Raw genomic sequence first — 20611 nt, 5'->3', positions numbered from 1 at the left:
CGGGGCACGGGCCTTGGCCTCCGCCGGACATTGCTCCAGAGCGTGGCTGTGCTGTGTACTGATGCCAGAGGCCGGGGGTGTGTGTGTGTGTGTAGACGACCGCCGCACTGCAGCCCTGCTCACCGGCAAGGATTTTGATTTCTGTTTATTCTTTGGCGATGCCAAGAGTCAAACCCAGGGTTTTGTGGGCTGACAGTGTTTTTTATTCCACTCTGGCCTTCAGAGTCACAAAAATGCTGGATGAAACATATTAGATAGAAAACCAAATTTCATTTATTCAAATTAAGTTAGGAGCTTCATATACAAATAGAATTTTTTTAATTTTTTAAAATAAAAATGATATGCATTTCAGTCCTGTAAAAATACCATCTGAATTCCTATAGACTGTCTTAAAAGGACCCGATGTAGGTGCCTGATATTCTGGCCTCTGTCTCAGGGCCAGACGTCCAGGTGGCATGGGTCACTGGTCCAGCTCGTGCTCATTCTGCAGAGTTTTCATGGCGAGCCCCCAGAGTGTCATGCTGGAGAAGAACGGGCCCTCCGAGGTCCTGTAGGCAGCGGAAGCCGTGCGGCTCCCCAGTGGGTCCCCGCAGTGGTTGTCCAGGGCGGCCAGTGAGGAGCGCATGGTGCACAGGCCATCCGCCTGCAGTGGCTCACCGCCGGCAGGGGGGCCCACATCCGCGTAGGCATAGGCGGGCGGCGGGGCCAGCTTGCCGGGTTCCAGGCCGGGACTTGCTTTCTCCTGCACGCCCGTGCCCTGGACGGGGACCGCAGCATGCAGCTTACAGTAGCCGCCGTCTGCAGGATGCCCGTCGAATTCTGGCATGGAGGCGTCGGCCGTGTGGCCCGGGAGTCTGCCTGGCCCTGGCACCAAGGTCCCAGCCACGTCCTGTGAGAAGGAGTCCGAGCTCCGCGACCTGTCCGCATCGGGCACCTCGATAGCTGGGCCCAGCCCCCGCAGTGCGTCGGGGCTACCGTCGCCGCCCGCCTTGCCATGCATGCGCTTGTGCCGTCGCAGCACGGCAGAGCGCGTGAAGCACTTGCCGCAGACCTCACAGGTGTAGGGCTTCTCCCCGGTGTGCGTGCGAACGTGCCTGCGCAGGTCGCCGGAGCCCCCGAAGCACTTCCCTGTGGGGACAGAAAGGGGCGCTAGGACCAGCCACCGCTGGGGCACGTCGGGCAGGGGCCTCTCGGCTCAGGTCTCCCCCAGCATAGCCTGTGGCAAATCCCCACACCCCTGCTACCTGGAGCCAGCTGATGTCCCAGTGGGACCAGCAGCCCCCCATCCTTTTCATTCCAGTGTTACCCAGCCTCACAGCCAATCCGCTAACACAGAAACAAGCTCCCCTAGCCCAGCATGGCGGTTCAGGCCTGGCATCCCTGCGCTCTGGAAGGCTGAGACAGGAGGATGGCACATTTGAGCCCAGCTTGGGCAACACAGTCCCTTAGCACGACCCTATCTCTAGAAGGAAGCAAACAGGGCAGGCCTGGGCTCAGTCTCCAGCACAGGGTCGAGCAGGAAGCACCTTAACAGAGCAGTGGATTCCTCCAGGCTGTGCCCTTTCGCCTGTGCATGGCAAGTCCCAGGTGCCGAGGTAGGATGAGTCCCTGAGCTGTGTGGAGCAGTCTAGGGTCTCAGGTGGTCCCAGGGGGCCCAGTGTTCGGAGTTTCCTGGGGTCAGCTTGGCATCCATGCTCACCGAGTAGCAGGGTTTGTGTGGACTGTGGACCCTGCCCCAGCTGGGGGGGCCAAGTGACCGTCTGAGGAATGGGCTGGGAGCAGTGTGGGAGGCGGGACGGGCTGTGGGTAAGGGGACTAGCTGGTGGTCCTGGGCCGGCCTACAATAAAGGGGAGGCTGAGACTGGTGTGTGGGAATGACACCACCATCCCAGGGTGGCAGTGGGTCCCTGGTGTGCAGGACAGTGCCTTCCTAAGGAGAGGCGAGACCACGGACGCAGGGCATCCTGACAGGTGCTCAGGTCTAGTGCTGCCGTTAGGCCAGGCAGGGAGAGGAGAAGTGACCCTAACTCACTCCCTGAGCTCGCCACCCTTACCAAGGGCTGCATGCAGTATGAGGCGCCTCCTGGCCTCCACGGCTGCCCACTCTGCCCCTCCACACAACGGCCTCTGAGCGGTCAGTGGCCGAGAACGCCAACCCTGGGGTGCCCTGCCCCCCTCCTGGAACTCTGTGTGCGTAGCCTCAGCGCTGTGCTCAGGTGCATGCTGGTTCCTGGCCTGGAGCCTTCCTGGCTGTGTAGTGCTCAGCCTGGCTGCCATGACCTGCAGTGCAGCGCATGACACCTGGCACAGAAGCCTTTGTCGATATTTCCCTGCGTCTTCAGGACACCTTATAGCTAGCACTGCTGGGCACAGTGGGTAGACAATCTCAGGGTCCTCCGCGGGCATCAGTTTGGGTCAGAGCCGAGTGTGGCTGGAAAGGAGAGGAGGGAGGTGCTCCCCCCTCCAGCCTGGCGAGTGGGGCCGGGTGTCCTGGTTCCCACCATTTGGAGTGCACAGCAGAGCTCCGCCCGACATTGCCTCTCCGACACCACTGGGAGAGTCCCCTGGCAGGATTGTGGGAGCCCAGGCCCCCCAAAGGAGACAGCTGCCGGGCCCAGGACGAGAAAGGCACGTCCGTGTCGCGACAGGCAGGTGAAGGGGGGGGGGGTGCCTACAGGGGACTGTGCTGTGATCGAAAGAAGAGGGGCACCAGTAAGAGCAAGAGGCCAGCTGTCTACACAGCCTGTCTATGCCGTGGGAACACGAGCGCTCAAGCCAGCAAACACTGTCCACAAAGATTGGGACGTGTGCAGTGGAGGAAGAGCTGAGAAGACCCCACCCTCCTGACCCTGGTAAAGAAGATCTGGGACAAGCAGGTCACAGAAGGGATGGGCAGCTAGGGCGGGTGAAAGGAGCAACTACTACTGTGCACAGGGTGCCTGCTAGGGTGCTGAAAGGTCCTAAAATTAGAATGTGGTGGTCACAAAGCTTGGTAAACAGGCAGGTGAAACGCTCCGAGGGTCATGAGAAATGGCTTCATTCCATGGTACAGGACAATTATCTCAAGGCTGGTGAAAATACCAGTCCTGTCCAGCAAAAACACTCTACGCTGCTCTCTCCCATGCCCCAAAGCTGACCACGGGGTCAGAGCCATGGCTTGTGGGCGGGAAGCGCCTCCCTCTGCTCCCTGCATAGCCGTGCCTGCCGGTGACGATTTGGAATGGTTCTCTGCCATTAGGGATTTGAGGCTGCATTCTGGTCTGGAGTGTGAGTGAAGCCTACTCTCCCAGAGTGTGCTGGGTGGGCGTGGCTGCCTAATCTACTGCAAGCCAGCACGGGCAGCCGACGCCTCGGCTCTTGCCCAGTTGTGCCCTGGGAGGAGGGTGGGTATGGACTCCACCTCCTGAAGCAGGACCTGCTCAGACAGACCTCCAGGAATGTCACAGCATGAGCCCATGCACTAGACCCCATGCTACCTGCTGCCGAGTCCTGGGTGACACATGGGCAGCCTCTTCAAGGCTGAGGGCGCACAGGACCTGGCCCAACGTGTGCCTGGCTCTGAGTCCTGGTTCCCTGAGGCACTATGGGCTGTCCCATGTGATAACCTTGCTGCCATCCCAGATGCAACCCCAAGGAGCCCACTGGCTCACCCTCAACCCTGCCGTGTGTGCCCCGCACTCCCAGAGGCACCCCTGGGGGCGGCTGCCCCTTCCCATGCAGCGCCTGGACAGTCTGCTCTCTGCTCCAGTGCTGGGGTCAGCAGGTGTTAGAGCGCCCACCTGTGCTGCCTGCTCTTCACCTGGGATGGGACAGCATGTGACAGCCCTGCCGCCCACCTGCACTCACCGCAGGCCGAGCAGCTGTATGGCCGCTCGCCCGTGTGCCGCACCCTGTGCTTCACCAGCTTCCGCTGCATGTTGAAGGACTTGCCACACTCGTCACAGGTGAATACCTTGTCGGCCGTGTGTGTCTTCTTGTGCTCCTTCAGGTTGCTGAAGTTGCTGAAGCCTGCAGGACAGCGGGTGGTGAGCAGGGGCTGGCGGTGCCCGAGACCAAGTCTCCCCAGGACAGGACAGGGCGGGGTGGGGGTGCATGCCCAGGCTCACCTCGACCGCAGGTGTCGCACAGGTGTGGCTTCTCCCCCGAGTGGATGATGATGTGACGCTGGACGTCACCAGAGGCTGCAAACCTGGAAGGGACTCGGAGAACTCAGCTAAGAGGCAGCAAGAGACAGGGTCTTTCCTGTGATGGCTGTCGAGGGGAGCCCTCTCTCCTGCTGCCTCCATGTGAAGTCTTGGTGGCCTGATCCACAAGAAACGGCTTCCCTGTTCTTTCTTAGGTAAGGGAAGTAGGAGGTGAAGTGGAAATTGTTTTTAAAGCATGCTTCTGCTGCCCCCTCCTGGTGCCTCGGCACTCTTTCCCCTCCTAGATGTCCCCTCCATGAGAACACTAGTCTATCTCAGCTTTGGGATGAGTGGAAGTTCTCATGCAGTGCCATTCCCCTCCTGAGACTACTGGCCTAGATCTCCTTTCTTTGAATTCACCTCTCCTCTGACTGGCATGTGTCACATGAAGGGCCCCAGGGCGCAGCCGTCTCTGTGCGCTGTGCCGCCGCAGGCACCCTCGTGTGACAGGACAGGACACTGAGAGAGGCACTGACCTCTTTCCACAGATCTCGCAGATGTACGGCTTCTCCCCAGAGTGCCGGCGCAGGTGAGTCTGCAGATTACCTGCCTGCAGAGAGAGGAAAGAGGGCGTGCCCATAACCAAAGGGTTCTTACTTTCTTTTTCTAAATTATACAAATCCACAGACAGCTCCAGCCCAACCTCAAATGGAGAAGAAGCAGGCACAGCCCAGGAGATGGCGTGGACAAGGTGGCAGGGCCAGTGTGGTGCTACCCTGCCCGGTCCTCTGCTACATGCGGGCGCCCGGGGAGGTGGCTATGGTCCCCACGCCTCTATCTTAAACGAACCTTGATGTATTTGGGTCATCTATGTGCAGTGTCATTTCAAAAAAGTAAAAACCACTTGTACATGTTTATTTCCATATTCACAACAGTGTTGGTTTTTCCCCTGACGAACATGGTTTTGTTCACGAAGGAGCCACGCTGATTGAAAGCGTTTCCCGGCAGGACAGTAGACCACACTCTGCCAGGCAGGTTCATCATGTTTACCTTTGTGCAAAAATGCAAATCAGGAGCATCACAGCATGGCAGGGCCTTTTGTATCCCTAATTTCTGAATTAGGGACAGGGCTTTGCAAAGAGTAACACTGAGATGGAGATCACCAAAAATATTTCTATGTATGAATCAATAGGAGATCAATATTAAGGTTCTAAAGGAGAGCAGAATTAAAACTGCAAAGGCCACAGATATTAATTAAAAATACTGGGGGATGTTTCTAATTAGGACTGAGAAATGAAACCTTCCTTTGCTCGAACTCAGCAGTCTCAAAAGCTGTCATTTTCCCCGTTTAATTTTTTATAGTGTTCCTTTGCCATAAAAAGGAAAAAGCCCTACAAACAAACAGTTGTACCATGGGTGATAACTCAGCAGAGCCAGCAGCAAGGGTGACCGACACCCAATCACTGTGCCTTTTAAATCTGCAAACTGTGTTTCGCGTCAGAGTCGGAGGGGGTTTACTGTCGTAGATCTGAGGATGGAGCTGACATCACCGTGACCAGACACTCATGGGCACGAAACATGCTGTCTGTGGGGCTTCACAGCAGCTGCCAGGCCCGGGGAGCACTGAGGCAGAGGCTACACGTTTACGGCTATGGAAGGTGCAGCAGTGCGAAAACTTATGTTGATTTTTCAATAACTAAAAACAGAAAATTTGGCAGAACTTGGTGAGGCAGAGAGCTTTTAATAGAACGGCTATCAGTAACAATCAGGACCCAGTACCAACAGGGGCACACACTGGTTTCACTGCCACTGCTCACGGGCAGGGCATCTAAGCCGGGAGGCTCGGGGCACTCTGAGGGCTTCATGTTTGCACTTCTGCTGCGGCTGGGAGGAGGTCCCCCGGGCCGGTTCCTTACGCCTGCCTCCCCTGGCTTTGTGGCACCCTGCGCAGAACATGGGGCCCTGGAACCCAGACCCTTGAGGCTGCCTCTGCCTCACAAAACACACACTTCTGCACCTGCCACGGCTTCCTCCCCCAGCTCTGCCCTGGGGGAACTGGGCGACCTGGGTGCTTACATGGGCATGACACAGGACAGCGGCCAGCAGTGCAGGTTCCAGTAATGTGTCTGCCCATCCTGTGGTTTAGGACCACACAAGCTGTCTTCAGCTTACACGCCACAGTGCCAGTCACTTCTAATGACAGACTAATCCCCCCACAGACTGTGTTTTCAGCACACGGTAGGGGCTCTTCCTGGTATTTCCTGTCACATCTTCATAGGGGAAGTCTTTGGGAAGCTGCCCCTGTGGAAGCGCACCCTGGCAGGCTACCTGCAGCGAGGAGGTGGGGGAGGCATTCTTGGCTCACATGCCTGGAGCACAGGCTGCCAACCTGCCAGGGCTGCTGGGCGCAGCCTCAGCCTGGCATCAGGGAAGCGCCTGCCCTGCTCCTGCACGTGTTCTGCACAGCACAGCCCATGAGGCCTGGTTCACTTTGTCCCCTCCCAGCACATGGCATAGCACATGGACACAGGACACTGAGAAGTGTTTTCACAACTGCTGTCCTTGTCTGCAAAACTTTCATCATTTCACTAGGAAAACAGTAGCAATCTGAAAGCTGCAGCCCTAAAGCTACCTAACAGACTCAGGGGCTGACCCAGAAGAAAGGCAGAGAGCGTCTGCTCGAGACAGGCCCACCTGGCTAGGGTGAGGAGGGCAGGTGCTAGGTGGGTTGGGAGCAGGGGTCCCTAGCATGGTTGCACATCAGAACCACTGCATTTAGAACTGTGATACCAGTTGGCCTCCAAACCAGAGGATCTGTATCCTGGAGGGCAGAGAAGGGAGGGTCAGGGGCTGGGATCCTGACTAGCTCTTTCCTGAGGTCTCCAGCTTGAGCCACGAAAGGCTCTGGGGTGGCACAGCAGTGTCATCACAGTGACTGCGGAAGGGGTTTTCATGCTGGGCTTTGCACTAGACCTCTGTAATGGTCCCATGACTAGGTAACACCCGGTTTCAAGAACCAGAGATGCTGGGACTGCCCCTTACCAGCAGTCAGGAACTCAGGTTGTAAGACCTTCGGGCCACACCATGGGGTGATAAAATGGAAGTGGCGGGGCGGGGAGGTGTCAGGAGAAGGAAGAGTGACACTCCCCAGGCTATGCTGTGGAACAGGCATCTCATTACCTCCGCCCTGGTTAGCAGTCTTATACCCTTGGTGACACATGCAAGGTCACAGGCAGCAAGCCCGGCAGAGGCAGGCCTTGAACCTGACCCCAGACCACTGGCAGGGAGGAGGGAGGGTCCCCAGCAGAACGTGGTGGGGTGGGGTCAGCACTGAGATGAACCTGCCTAGATGTATCGCATTCTGATGATCCTAAGACACAGCCCCAGCCCAGACAGGCTGACCGCTGGGGACAGGGTTGGTTGTGCACAGGAAGAATGCTAGGTAGGATTCGGCTCAGTGCTGGGGATATAAGTTCAAGTGAAGCCCTTGTGTCTGGGCTCTGGGAGGTAGAGCTGATTCTGAAGGCATGGATAAGGGGGAGGCTGGAGTGCTGGGTGAGGGGTGCATGGTATAAGGCGCCCATTAATTCCATGCTCCTTAGGACCTGCCGTCCATGCTACCACTTCCGGGGTGAGTGGCACTGGCATGCGCTGCCGAGGCTGTGTGGCACATGCTGTGTCAGCACTGAACCAGCCCCTGCCCTCTGCGGAGCTGTGCTCCCATCCAGGGGCAGCTGCCAACTGTCTGTTCACCTGGGAGCCAGGGCCTGGCCGTGGGTGGGGTCAGAGGGACCTCCTATGCCAGACAGGCAGGTGCCTGCAAGCCAGGCAATCACCGTGGACATTTTCTACCAAACATTCAATCTCTACATTTCTTTATGTCCCGTGCCTAGCATGGTGCCTACCAGTAATAAATGCTGCATGAGAAAGTGAACTGCACACCCAGACTGGCATTAGTGGAAGCAGCGCGAGGAGCAGGAGGGCAGGGACTAGAAGTCATTTCCTCTTACTTTTCCCAGCACCGTAAAATCAGTGGTCCCGGTAAAAATAAGAAACCATTTGTTTACCCTGGACCTAGCCCAGCGTAATCTGCAACCTTCTGGGAAATCACAGTGTGGTGCTCTAGGAACTTCATTTATCATGTATAAATGAGAAGTCCAACCGTACCAGCACTGCACCCACACTTGGACAAAAGAAAAGGCGAGAGAATTCACACAGACTGCAAATGCCATCCCCCTGCCAGAAAACCAGAAACTTGCACGAACTTCAACTTCCTGAAAAGTATTTCCTAATTTAGTCTGAAGTCTTTAAGTTACAGATATCATTGAGGCTTCTCTTGTACAAAAGTGGATCTTACTTGTACAAAAAAAAAACACTGAGTTAAAAATATAACCTGGGTTTCAGGTTTCTAATTATTGACAGCAAATAAGAGTGTTCCCACCTGAGAGAAATGTTTCCCACAAATGTTACATTCAAAAGGTTTCTCACCTAAAAAGAAAACAAAACAAGTTTGTAAAATCAGTACTCATCTTCACAGTAAGGCCACACAATGACTGCATCTCTGCCCCACAGCAGGACAGGAATATCTAATTCCTTAGACTTACGTCTCTGAGATTTACAGATGATAAAAGTGAAGTCAATATGCTTTTTCCTCTAAAAACACATCATGCTGTCCTCTAAATGTAAAGCTGTGCTGTGTGCAGTACAGTGTGTTTATGTGCACTGAGAGCACACCCAGGTTTGGACAGTCTCCTCCAATGAGATCTCATCTGACTGCTGACTCCTAATGCAAGAAACCTGCTCATAGCAGATGCTGGAGCCCAGTGGGACCTCCTGAAACATGAGCGATGCGAGCAAACGCCATCTCTAGCACTCCGAGCAGTTGTGTTCATGAAAGAAAATGGGATTTCCCCGGGGGAGAAGTGCTCTTCAGTCTGTGGCCTCCTCTGACTACAGTAAGTGAGGCACTGCTGGATGGGATGGGACAGGGTGCGCAGCAGCATGCTGCCACAAGAAACACAGCGACTCTGGGGGAGTCTGCAGAAATTAGCCCAAGGCACCGCCTGGCCTCTACATCACCTTAAGGAACAGACCAAGAACACCCACCTCCCTGGTCAAAAGGTTTGGTTAGGATCCTCTTTAAAACCCAGCAGTCACACTTGGCTCCTTCCTTGCTGTATTCCTAGGCTTAGCTACCTGGGAGAAACTGGCTGGCACTTTCTGGGCTTGCACTGGGCCTCTCTTACTCTGAGTTTTCCCTGAAAATGTCTAATGGTTTCCTTGGCCCTGAATGACTATAATCACATTACATGTGTATTTGGGACTGAAGTTTCTGGGCTTACAATGATAAAGTCCCTGTAAAAGATACAAGGCTTTGAGAGAAGAGAGGGTGCCAGTCACCAAAACTCTTGACCCAGGCTAATGACCCTGTGTAGGTCTTAGCCTTAGGTCTCAGGTGCCCCTTACAATACTGTGAAAGTTGCGGCCCTGCCAAGTTGTATGGGCTGTAACTACGATTCCATGGCACAGTGAAATGGACACAAGTGACTGCGACATATGAATACAGGTCAGCAGGCCATAGTTAAGCAAGCAGAACTGTTTTCTTCCACAGCAAAATTGAGTCAGTAATACACTTTACATGGAGGATTCTGAACTAGCAGTAATAGAGATAATACTTAGTATTCAAGTGCACTGAAGTTTATAAAGGGCTTCCTCAAAACTAACGAACTCTCCCAACAGCCTACTGGGGAGGTAAGTACCTCAGCAAGGTAGGACCCCAAAGTGCCCAGAGAACACAGTGTCAGTAAATGCGGTTACAGGAATGCCGTAAACTCAGGGGCTGGGGAGGCATCCTGCTGTCATAGCTAGTTTGTGACCCTGTAAAGTCACGCTGAATTACAGGAGGGAAGGTAGATCGCAGGTATTCTGCAAGGTGATTAGGATGTTTTGTGTAATACCTTTTTATTCTTGGTCGTACTGAGGACTGAACCCAGAGCCTTGCACATGTACAATACTTACAAAAACCTTTTGGGAAAGGGGAGAAGGAATTAATTAAGATGATGAAACATTGAACATTCAATGTTTAAAATGAAATTTTTATTTGAAAATATCAAATAAACCTAATTCCTATTTAAAAGTTCAACTCCTCCCTCCCAAATCACTAACTTTCAAATCAGATTTTCAAATTACTTCCTAGAGAACTTATAGAATTATCAAGCTAAGTTAACCTACATTATATTTTTTAAAAATAAGCTAAAGAGACAGGGATTTAGTGCCTACATGGCAAGCATGAGGTCATGAGTTCAATCCCCGTACCAAAGACAAAACATAAGCTTTATCTAACTCTAAAGAAACTAATTAAACTGACAACTAAATAAAGCTCACCTGCTTTAGACAACCTGAGTATATCAAAATAACTGCCTGCACTTTTTAGAGACCGGACATCTATCACATAAAACTGTCACTGACATAAAAATGCAAAGGTGCCACCACAGCCAGGTGTGGCGGCGCATGCCTGGGACTCCAGCCACACAGGTGGCTGGGGCAGGAGGCTCATGTGTTTGGGGGCAGTCCACACAAACTAACAAGACCCTGATCAAAGTTTTAAAAAAGGGTAGGAACACAGCTCAGCATAGAGTGCCTGCCTAACCCACGTGCTGCTCTAGCTTTGATTTCCAATACCTAAAAAGACAAAGAAGAAAAAATAAAAAATAATGAAGTCTGTCATCTTTTTAAAGAATTTCTATAGAACCATTTCTAGATCTTTGAGATGCATCACCAAAATTATACAGTGCAAAGCAGCTGATGGCCTCTCTGGTTTTCTCGTGCATGTGTGTGTGCGTTTGTGAGAGGTAGGTCTTGCTGTGTAGCTCAGGTTGGTTGGGAACTCACTGTATAGACCATGCTGGTCTTGAACTCCAGATCCTCCGGCCTCAGCCTCCTAAACCATACTGAAATGACAGGTGTGCACCGCCATGACTCAGATTTCATAGACACCAGTGACTTCAAAAGAGAGGGAAGCAGGCACGGGCAGGGGCGCTGCACACCCGCGCTCCTCCTTCCCGACCTGCAGGTCCGTGTACCTGTGTGTGACCGCCGGTGCAGCTCCAGGTTGCTGGGGTGTTTGAAAGGCTTCCCGCACAACTCGCACGCGTATTGCCTTTGGGGCTGCAGGCTCTGTGACTGCTCCTCCACAGTGGCAGGCGCCTCGGGCACCTCCACTTCAGGGCCACTGTGCAGCGGCTCGGAGCTGAGGGCCCCACTTGCCTCTGCTTCTGTGCTGTGGCTGCCTGCACGCTCTCCCGCATTCTCACCAGATTCCGGTCCTTTGGTTAAGCCATCACCTGACTTGGGTTCTGACGATCGTTCTGCCAGTTTGTGCGACTTTAGGAAATTGAGCTTCTTCAGGTGAACAGCCTTCTTGAGCTGCATCTGCTTGGTTGGCTGTTGGCAAGGGGTGTCAGCATCAGCGTCGGGGGCAGCGTCACTCAGTGGTGGGGCCAGGAAGGCGGAGGGCAGATGCTCGGAGGACTCCAGGAGGCCCTCGGAGTGGCTGACAGTGCACGACTGGGTCTCCACCACAGGGAGGTCCGTGGAGGAAGGGAACACAAAGGGCTGCTCGGCCCCACGCTCGTGGCTGGGACAAGCAGCCTGCTTGTAGTACTGCTTGCTGTAGAAGTCCCGGAGCTTGTAGCAGTAACCGGGCTGTTTGCCAGGCAGCTCGGGGCAGCTGCCATCCAGCACATCGGAGGCCTGTTTGGCCATCTCTCCCGTGGCATGATGGAGCCCGACAGGCAGGGCTGGGGCGTGCATGTCCTCCAGAACCTTGCCATGCGGGGTGTCCACTGGGCACTCGGGCAGGAGAGGCGGCGGGTAGCTCTCATTCAGAACACAAGTGGTGTCGGGGGGCAGTGCACCCTGCAGGGAGAAGGAGCTACCACAGGGCAGACTGGGCTGCTCCACAGAGGCCGACTTCAAAAAGGCATGACACAGGTTGAGGACGTTCTGAACCTGCAGGCCCTGGGCTGTGTCAAGCATGACCTGGACGTTGTCCTGGTTGAGGTCGAGGTGTGAAGTGTACATAAAGTCGAGGATCTGCCCTATGCCGCTGACGTTCTTCACATCCAAGTGGAAAACATCATTCTTCTGACCTGAGGAATTCTGGAAGAGGCTCCTGATGAAAGAAGGGAGACCTGTTTACACTGTGAGTAGAGTGCACCCTCCTGTGAACAGCATCCATGTATTAATATTTTAAAGTGTGATTCTGTGAAGTGTGATTGAACCCAGGGCCTTTGCACTGAGCTACATCCTCAGTCCTTTTTAAATTTTGAGACAGGGTCTTGCTAGGTTACCCTGGCCAGCTTGAACTTGAGATCCTGGACTGCTAGGACCACAGGCATCACCTCCTGCCTGGTTTATCATAAACATGCCTTAATGTTTTAAACCACTTTGCCACACCATCCAGTGAAGCAATTCAGATGAAGTAAGTAGTGCTCTGGGTATTCACCTTTAAAAACAGGTATTCAAGTAAATACCTGGAATATAGTCACTGAATTTATGCATAGTAACTACACAGAAATGTGACTGATACACCACAAATCAAGATCTAAAAACTAACTATTCTAAACATGATCTGTGTAACATACAGGATTATTCTCAATATTTTTCTAAATGTACACTAAATTAAATTTTCATTTAATATTGCATGTTTAGTCTGACAAGTGATACACTCCAGGTCACACAAATATTTCTATGCCTAAACGCCTCAGTTACTTCTAAAAACAAAAGCTGCTACTTGAAAGTAACCTTCAGTACATGGTCACTTGTAACCCACAGTTTATTGCACTGGTAGGTGTTTGGGCAACTCAGTGTTCAGAACCAACAGTAAGAAATGCCCCCCAAGTTCTGGAAGGAGGAAAAGCACCTCAAAGCTCAGCCCTGTCCTGGGCACAAGCCAGGCCTGCAGGAGGATGAGCTGGTACCACGTGTGACACCGGAAGCCCAGGCAGGGAGACTGCCTTGTGAAGGCAGTGTGTCAAATCTGGTCCCCTGTGCTCCCAAAAAGGCTCTGGGTCTGCCCCTCTCTCAGCTCACAGCCGCCAGTGTGTCACGATGGTGAGACCCAACCATCCTGAGGACAGAAGAAACAGGTGCCTGCCATGCCCATGCCCAGCTCAGGGACAGCTTTGCATAGGGATGGCAAGCGCGGCCTCGGGAACCAGCTGGTTTGGTAGGACACGCGTGCTAGGACACGTGTGCAGCTGGACAGAGCCGAGGCTCCGCTTCAGGACATAGGATCAGCAGGGAAAACCAAACTGCCTTCTACACGCTGTTCACCAGAGCGCTCCAGAAACCCTAGTGCTTCTAACAAGGCACCTGTGTGTTTTTTTCTTTCTTTCTTTTTTAAAATAAACCTGTTAACCAGAAAAATAACACACAGAATACTTACCATAATAATGTTAAATATAGCGAAACACAACTGCTCAGAATTATTCAATATTTATGAATGAATCTTTCATATAAGCAAAAATGATTACAGCCATAGTGTAAGTTGATAATTTTTTTTAGCACATTCAAATGAGAAACAAAAATTAAAATGCTTAAATTAAAAAGAGCCACTGTGGTCACCATGCCTGTAACCCCAGTCCTTGGGAATCTGAGGCAGAAGTTCAGGTCCAGTCTAGACACATAGTGAGACCCTGTCTCAAGAGAAAAATGAAAAATGATAGCACGGCAGGATGCTGCGTTCTTGATGTCACAGAAAAATTAATATCAGAAATTCAACTCCTCAATCGATTTTATCCCAAAAGGAAAAGAATTATAGGGAAAGGAATGAAAGTAGCTAGAAGTATTAAAATGAAAGGCAAGTGCCAAAATAATTACCCCACCTGCATTTTAGTCAGGGCATCCTTCCCTTTCAGGTGACTCTATGAACACACAAACAGTAACACTTTTAACTACATTACAGTAAAAAAAATAAAGCCCATAAATCTGCACATGCTGGAAGGACAGAAACGCACAAGGTGGCAGGAGTGGGGAGCAGGGCACGGGGCATAGGGCCACACACCTGAAGTACTGGCTGAAGGCGGCCAGCACGTTCTTGTGTGCCTTGAAGCAGACGCCGCGCACCACCAGCATGCAGTCACACAGCAGGCCCTGGATCCGCTGCTCGTGCAGCTGCTGGAGGAGGTGGCAGCTGTGGGTGGCAACCGGGTCCATGCTACACCAGGAGACCTGTGGCAGAGAGGGCAGCAAGCTCTTAGTGACATCGTGGACAAGACGGCACCGTGCCCTTGGTCACAATGCTTGCTCACACACACACACAGCCACACACCCCTGTCTGGTCAGTGGGCCTAGGCCAGTGACATGCACAGAACTGTCTGTGTGGGAAATTCCCCGGGCACCCTGCTCGGCGCACAGCTGGGAGCCAGGTGCGCTGTCTGGGCCTGGAAACATGGTGCAGGACCTGGAATACTGATGCAAGTGGTCATCAGGTGGTGTAAATCTACAGTGTGACCAAGTGGTCATAGTAATGCAGTGTACTACACTCACACTTCTCAGATGTCCACTTAGGGCTAGAGCACATTTAAAAAAGAAAGAAGAAATATATGTAGCACACAGGTGGGGCAGACAGGCGCAGGCATGGGATCTCTGGAGCCCAAACCGAGCTGCAGAGCATGGCTGGGTGGGTGGGGGAGGCGGCCTGCTTGAGGGGATAGGGATGACTCCCAGGCCCATGTAGGGATTCGACTTTGACTCTGCCAGAGATGAAGCCACGATGTGAACCCAAGAGGTCTGCTCACTGGACAGGTTTTTATTGAGGGACCATAGCATGCTAGGTCCTAGGAAAATAACCATGACCAAAAAACAAGTCCTCACCGCCATGAAGCTTCAATTCTAGGGTGGAAAATACAACGAAGTATCCAGTGCACAACTGATCAAAGCAGCTGCAGCTACTACACACTAGGCCACACAGCTGAGGAGGATGTGGCCTCGGATGGCCAGCAGCTCAGATTTACAGGACAGAAGTAGTGGGGAAGAACAGAACCAGACTAGGGCAAGACTGCGGGGATTAAAATCGAAGTCCTGCACACTGAAAATGTTCCAGGGTGTCACCAGTGTTCTCTGACCCCATTTTCAGTGGACAAGCATTACAGAGGTCACTGCACCACATGGCCAGAATCCAGGCTCCCTAATAAGGTCCAGCTCATTGCCCAGCCTTGCCTCCCGCCACGCCCATAGGCACCGCCCAAATGAAGCATCTGGGCTACCTGGGTGCAATGCGCTCTTGCCTGTACTTGGAGCCCCAGGGACACTGATCATTTGCTACAGGGCTTTGAGCAGGTGACTTTGTGTCCTGCTGGCCCCACCCTATTTTACAGACTACTGCAGCACCAGGGAGGTGGCCTGTGGGAGCAGTCCAGAAACGCAATCTCTAAGGACCAGGGAGCCTTCTAAGAGTGCGTGTTGCTCCCTGCCATTCCCACATCCTCCTGCCGCCCTGCGTCACTTACATCTGGGCGATTCTGGTACAGGAGGCCTTCAGGTGATGCCCTGCATTCTGCTCGCTCCCAGGAACCTGCATCGACACTGTTTGCACCCCATGCTCCCATTTTCCAGGTCAGACTCCCTAAGATCACCTACTTTCTCCTTCTTTCCTTGTGATCTGGGACTGAACCCAGCCAGACGGGGGTGTGATATGACTGGCATCAGCCACACATCCCCCTGCCCACCTCATCTCTCCCTGGCCTTCTCAAGAGTGGGCTGGGGTGGGGCTGCAGTGTCAGAAGCCAGGCTGCACCCACACTGTGGTGGGGCTACTGCTGCCTCTGAAGAGATAGAAAACCAAGCTCCACAATGCCAAGACTGAGGACAGACTGGGCCAATTGTTGGTGTCCCCATAACCCCTGAACCCCAAGAGCTCCTGGAATCCTCAAATGCTGCAGCAGTCAAGATTTCACTGGTCTCTCTTGCAGAGATGAAGCAGCTGCTGACCCAGTGGTGCTCCTCTCCTCCTGGGTCTGGGCCCTGCTGTGAGACAGCAGTGGCTGTCCCAGGCGCCCCCGGCCACTCCAGGAGGTATCCGGCTTGGTGGTAGAAGGGTTGAGATGTAGATGAATCCCAGATAACCCTGCCCTGTGGCCACTCCTGATTACTCTGCCCCGGCAACCCTTACTGTGAAGCTCTCCAGCCAGACCATGAAACACACAAAATTACGCATGCAGGTTCCACTCCACGTAAGCTGTGCTTACTTGCACCCCAACACTCAGTGCTGCAGCACACGTCCCGGGAAAGCCTTGCTGGGTAGGCCCACACACCACCTTGGGTGTTATGGGCAGAGCTGGTCTCGGGACCTGGTCACACTCTACTAGCGCTCAAGTGTTTCTGACTGCAGCTGCATCCTGCCAACTTGTGATTTCCAACCGAATTGAGCAGAAGAATCCTCAGCGGACTGCTGAGATCACCTCAAGTCTCAGCTGCACTTTGAGTCACTACTCTGCAGACTCTCAGAACCCCTAGATGCTTCCACACTATGACTTAGCCGAGTATCCCTCTGTTTATGTATCAAGCCCCACTGTGGCCATTTCGTTCCCCTCTGCCTGGCGCGATGTGCATCCTTCTCACAACGCTCACACTGGCGAAGCTCTGCTGGCGCGTGGGTGCTGCCCCTTAGTGTTTTCATTCACACGTGCTCTGCTCCTCCCTGTACACCCCCACGGTGCTTTTCCACATCCTCCACACTCTCTTCCTTCCTCGAGTCTGACCTCATGGACACAGGTGAGTGGTGCCTTTTGTTCTCTCCTTACTTCAGAAGTTCCCGCTTGCTCCTTCCTCCCCTGGGGCCTCCCAGGAAGCAGGGTGTCTGCAATCTACCCCATCCTTTTGACAGTTTCATTGTGCCCCCTTCTAACTCATTCTGTCCCACAAGAACTCCAGGATGGCCCATATAGAACACAAAACAAACAGAACAGCAAAGTCCTCGGCCGTCTGCCTATCCACCACAAGCCTCTTTCATACTATCCCACTTCACTTTCCTAGGACTCCTCTTCCCCCTGTGCCCTCTGCTGACAGATGTCCCCAACACCTCCCTGCAGGCCTCACCCCCAAACCCTCTCAGCTTCATGCTGACTCCATCATGCCAGGAAGCCCTCCTGGGTTCAGCAGATGCTTTTGTGTCTAATACACACAAGTTACTGTCAGGAGGACTATACAAGATCTGTACCCTGGCTTCTACAAGCTCCATGTCTGTTCTCCCTCATTCCCTTCACTTTACAAACCATCAAGTCTGCCAAATAGTGAAGAAGGTTTTTGCTCTGAGTTTTCAAAAGGATCAAAAGAAAAGGAAATGTAGGATTATGCCATCAAGAATGTGGTATATACAACCCTGCCCATAAAAAGTATCTGGAGTGTGCTGTTTGTCAACCTCTTGGCCAACTGGTCACTTTCACTGGCAGATACTTCCCACCATGTGAGTTCCTTGTTATGAGGTGGCTCAGTTGGGTTCCCAATAGTACCTCTGAATGTGATTGCATGGGGGAAGCGCAGCCCTTTAAATGGGGGAATTAAGTTAAAATAAGGCCTCTAGGGTTTCTGCTGTGTTGCACTGTGACTGATACGTTTATAAGAGACTTGGCTATGAAGGGAGACACCAGACACGTGAGAGCAGAGAGAAAAGACCACGTGAGGACACACAAAAAAGTGGCCAGATGCAAGTCAAGGAGACAGACCTCAAAATAAAGCAAACATGCTGACATCTGGAGCTTGGGCTTCAGCCTCTGGAACTGTGAGAAACAGGTTCTCACGGCATCCCTAGTAGATGACTGTGCTTGCTGTTCTGGGTCATCTGCGGCTCACTTCCAGAAGGAAACCGCCCTCATCATTCCCACACTCCATCCTGGGGTTAATGTTTTTCACGACCCTCTAGAGGCTCAGACCCCATCCATCTTTCACTCACCCATATAAACAGCAGATACTTAATGACCACCACGGCCCGCCAGAGCCCGTCTTAAAGCTAAGGTGCATTGAGCACTTACTAACCGGCAGATACCGGGCGAGCACCTGACATGCAGGCTCATGAGGTCCCACAGGCTCCCGAGGACGCAGGCACCGCGGCCCTACCCAGTTAACAGACGCGGAACGGAGGCCTGAAGAGGTCAGCTCAGCTCGGGAAGAGGCCGGGCCGGGGTGGGTCCCCAGGGCCCAGGCGCCGACCGCGCAGAGTCACGCGGGGACAAGCAGCTGGGGGGTCGGCTGCGCCTGGGGGAGCAGGAGGTCGGCACGGCGCGAGGTCGGCACGGCGCGAGGCCGGCGCCGGGCACAGACGGACCCGCCCGGGGACTCGCCCCGCGCGGACCCTCGCAGGCCCGGGATGCGGAGGTGGCGGCGGCGGGCCCCGAGCTCCGGGGCACTCGCAGGCGCCAGGCCGCGCCCGGGCCCCGTACGTCCTCGCGAGACTGTCCTTACCCTCGGGGCCACTCCCGGCCGCGCCGCCCTGGGCCTCAGCACCTAAATCCCGGGATTCGGCCGCACAGCCATCCCGGCCACGCCCCCTCGGCCGCCGGCCCGCCTGACTTCCGGCGACGTCACTTCTTCCAGGGGCGTGGCAGGCGCGGAGCGGCGTGGGACCCAGTTCCGCGCCAGGCAGCTGGGAGTGGTGGCGGTGTCTTGGGCGGCGGCGGTCCACGTGCTCCCCGCGGCCGGTTAAACTGTTGCAGGGCGCTGCCGAGAGGTGAGGAGCGGTGCAGAAGAGGCCGGCGGCTCCGGGCGGGGAGGACGAGGAGCGCTGCGACGCCTGCGTTCCCCCGTCAGCGCTCCCCGCGTCCCCACTGGCGGAGGCGGGAGAGCGTCCGTTCAGCCCGGCTCGAGTGCGGCCAGCGAGGGGCCTGGGGTTGGGGTGGCCATTTCTGTGGTCACCGCTGCTCAGGGCTTCTAGTTTGTTGCACGGCGAGGCCTGGGCTCTTGGCTTAGTCCTCAAGGAGGGGCGCTGGGGCTGGCGATCTGGAGCACAGGCCGGGATAACCGCGCGCGGAGCCGTATTGCCACTCCTGCACGTGGAACCTGGTGCACGCTACTTCGCCTCTGCCTGCCTGTCCCCTGTGCTGTCCAAGCGAAACGGGCTTATGGGAGTAGAACCGAGTTAATCACCCACAGGAGGGCTTGGCATCTATTAGACGGTCAGGAAAGGTTCAGTCTTTGCAGCGTGCACCCCGAAAAGAAAGGAGCGAGGCGACGTGTTTGCAAGCCTTCCTCTCCTCCAGAGCCGCCCGCTGAGCGCCAGGCCTGGCGTTAGACACACGGTAGTTATTAGAGCAAATCAGTGTGGCTTAAAGTTGCGCAGGTGATGTCGTGGGTGGGGGCTAGGCTCACGTGCTGGGAAGCAAAGCCCAGGCTTGCCTGCTGTGAGCCTCAGGTTGCCCGTCTGGTAAAGTAGATATCCATGCGCCTGCTGCCCAGCCCTTCTGCCATCGCCAAAGGACTGTCCTCTCTGTGATCACCTGTTGCACTTTTTATCACAACTGGGTTGGCGGCAGTCTGGCACCATGCCTGTCGCTTCTCTGAATTCTAGGCCTGGAAGGGACTTGGGTTTAGTCTAGTTGACTTGATCCATTGGTTCACAGATGAGGAGAACTTGAGGTTAAAGGGGGCAGTGGCTTGGTTTAGGTCCTGTACCCATTGGTTGTGGCTGTGGTGGGGTTGCCAGCCTGGCCCGTTAGGTGGGCCATTTTTGGAATGGTGGTGATGAGGTGTAGGTTACTGTGTGTGTGTATTAGAGAAAAGAAGTGCGTTAAGAATAGTGAATATTTTTGTAAGAAAAATAAAAATACAAAAATTTGTATTTTTGTAGGAAGAGAAAGATTAAAATCGTTTCAAATCCCAATCCTAAGGGCATATATTCAGGGAGAAAGCTATAAGCACTCATGGTGTGAGAATCCAGAAGAGGCTGGAATAAATGTGTGCAGATTGGTAGATCAGGGTCATATGTTAAGGAGCGCGTGTTCCAGAGAAGACTGAATACAATAGCATTAATGTACAATTAATTGGTCACATAGAAACCCACCTACAGTTGGGTAATGTTCAAGCTTCCATGACTGCTATTCTGTTTAACTTTTCAAGCACTGCATTGAAATGGATATTAAACATATTACAGATTCTGGGAAGTTAAGTGACTGTGACCATGAGATCACTGAGTTTTTAATGACCCTTCTGGTGCTGGCAGGTATGGGCTGCAACCTTTGGCCCTGAGTCCAGGCCCAGTGCAGCAAAACATGACCACCATCTGTTAAAAGGAGACTGAAGTCCCTACCGATACGATCCTTCTCAAGACCGCAGCCCCGGACTGCCCCTGGCTGCTTCCCCCAGCTCAGGATTGCTGTCCACTACTTGTTGACGTTTCCTTGCCCAGGGTGAGCTGGCTTTAGAATGAAGCCCCAGGGTTCTAGTATTTACGAGTGGAAGGTCATGTTGTGGAACTTTCTGCTTTTCCTCCT

General features: G+C 53.7%; 2 protein-coding genes across 5 annotated transcripts in view; one reads left to right on the top strand and one right to left on the bottom strand.

Moving 5' to 3' along the window:
- Positions 1-250: 250 nt before the first annotated feature.
- On the bottom strand, positions 251-18727 carry Zbtb49 (zinc finger and BTB domain containing 49). 4 transcript variants are annotated; one of them, XM_063230167.1, is made up of 8 exons: positions 18588-18727; positions 14191-14357; positions 11207-12297; positions 8566-8612; positions 4661-4734; positions 4107-4189; positions 3847-4008; positions 251-1128 (listed from the first exon to the last, which is right to left on the bottom strand). In XM_063230167.1, exons 2-8 carry the CDS (start codon positions 14340-14342, stop codon positions 461-463), a joined length of 2277 nt encoding a protein of 758 aa, XP_063086237.1. In that variant the 5' UTR covers positions 14343-14357; positions 18588-18727; the 3' UTR covers positions 251-460. The 4 variants fall into 4 exon arrangements, with proteins under 4 accessions (XP_063086237.1, XP_063086236.1, XP_063086238.1 ...); XM_063230166.1 differs by lacking the exon at positions 18588-18727 and adding an exon at positions 18162-18581; XM_063230168.1 differs by lacking the exon at positions 18588-18727 and adding an exon at positions 18243-18581.
- Lyar (Ly1 antibody reactive) overlaps positions 18663-20611 on the top strand; it is a 17338-nt gene continuing 15389 nt past the window's right edge. The window contains exon 1 of the mRNA XM_003464351.5: positions 18663-18852. The gene's annotated coding sequence lies outside the window, so the exon portion shown is untranslated. The remainder of the gene's footprint in view (positions 18853-20611) is intronic.

The sequence above is a fragment of the Cavia porcellus genome, unplaced genomic scaffold (genome assembly GCF_034190915.1).
Source record: "Cavia porcellus strain 051 isolate PalLab524CR breed Dunkin Hartley unplaced genomic scaffold, mCavPor4.1 scaffold_18, whole genome shotgun sequence".
Classification (NCBI taxonomy): domain Eukaryota; kingdom Metazoa; phylum Chordata; class Mammalia; order Rodentia; family Caviidae; genus Cavia; species Cavia porcellus.
This window is presented reverse-complemented; position numbering and strand designations above follow the sequence as displayed.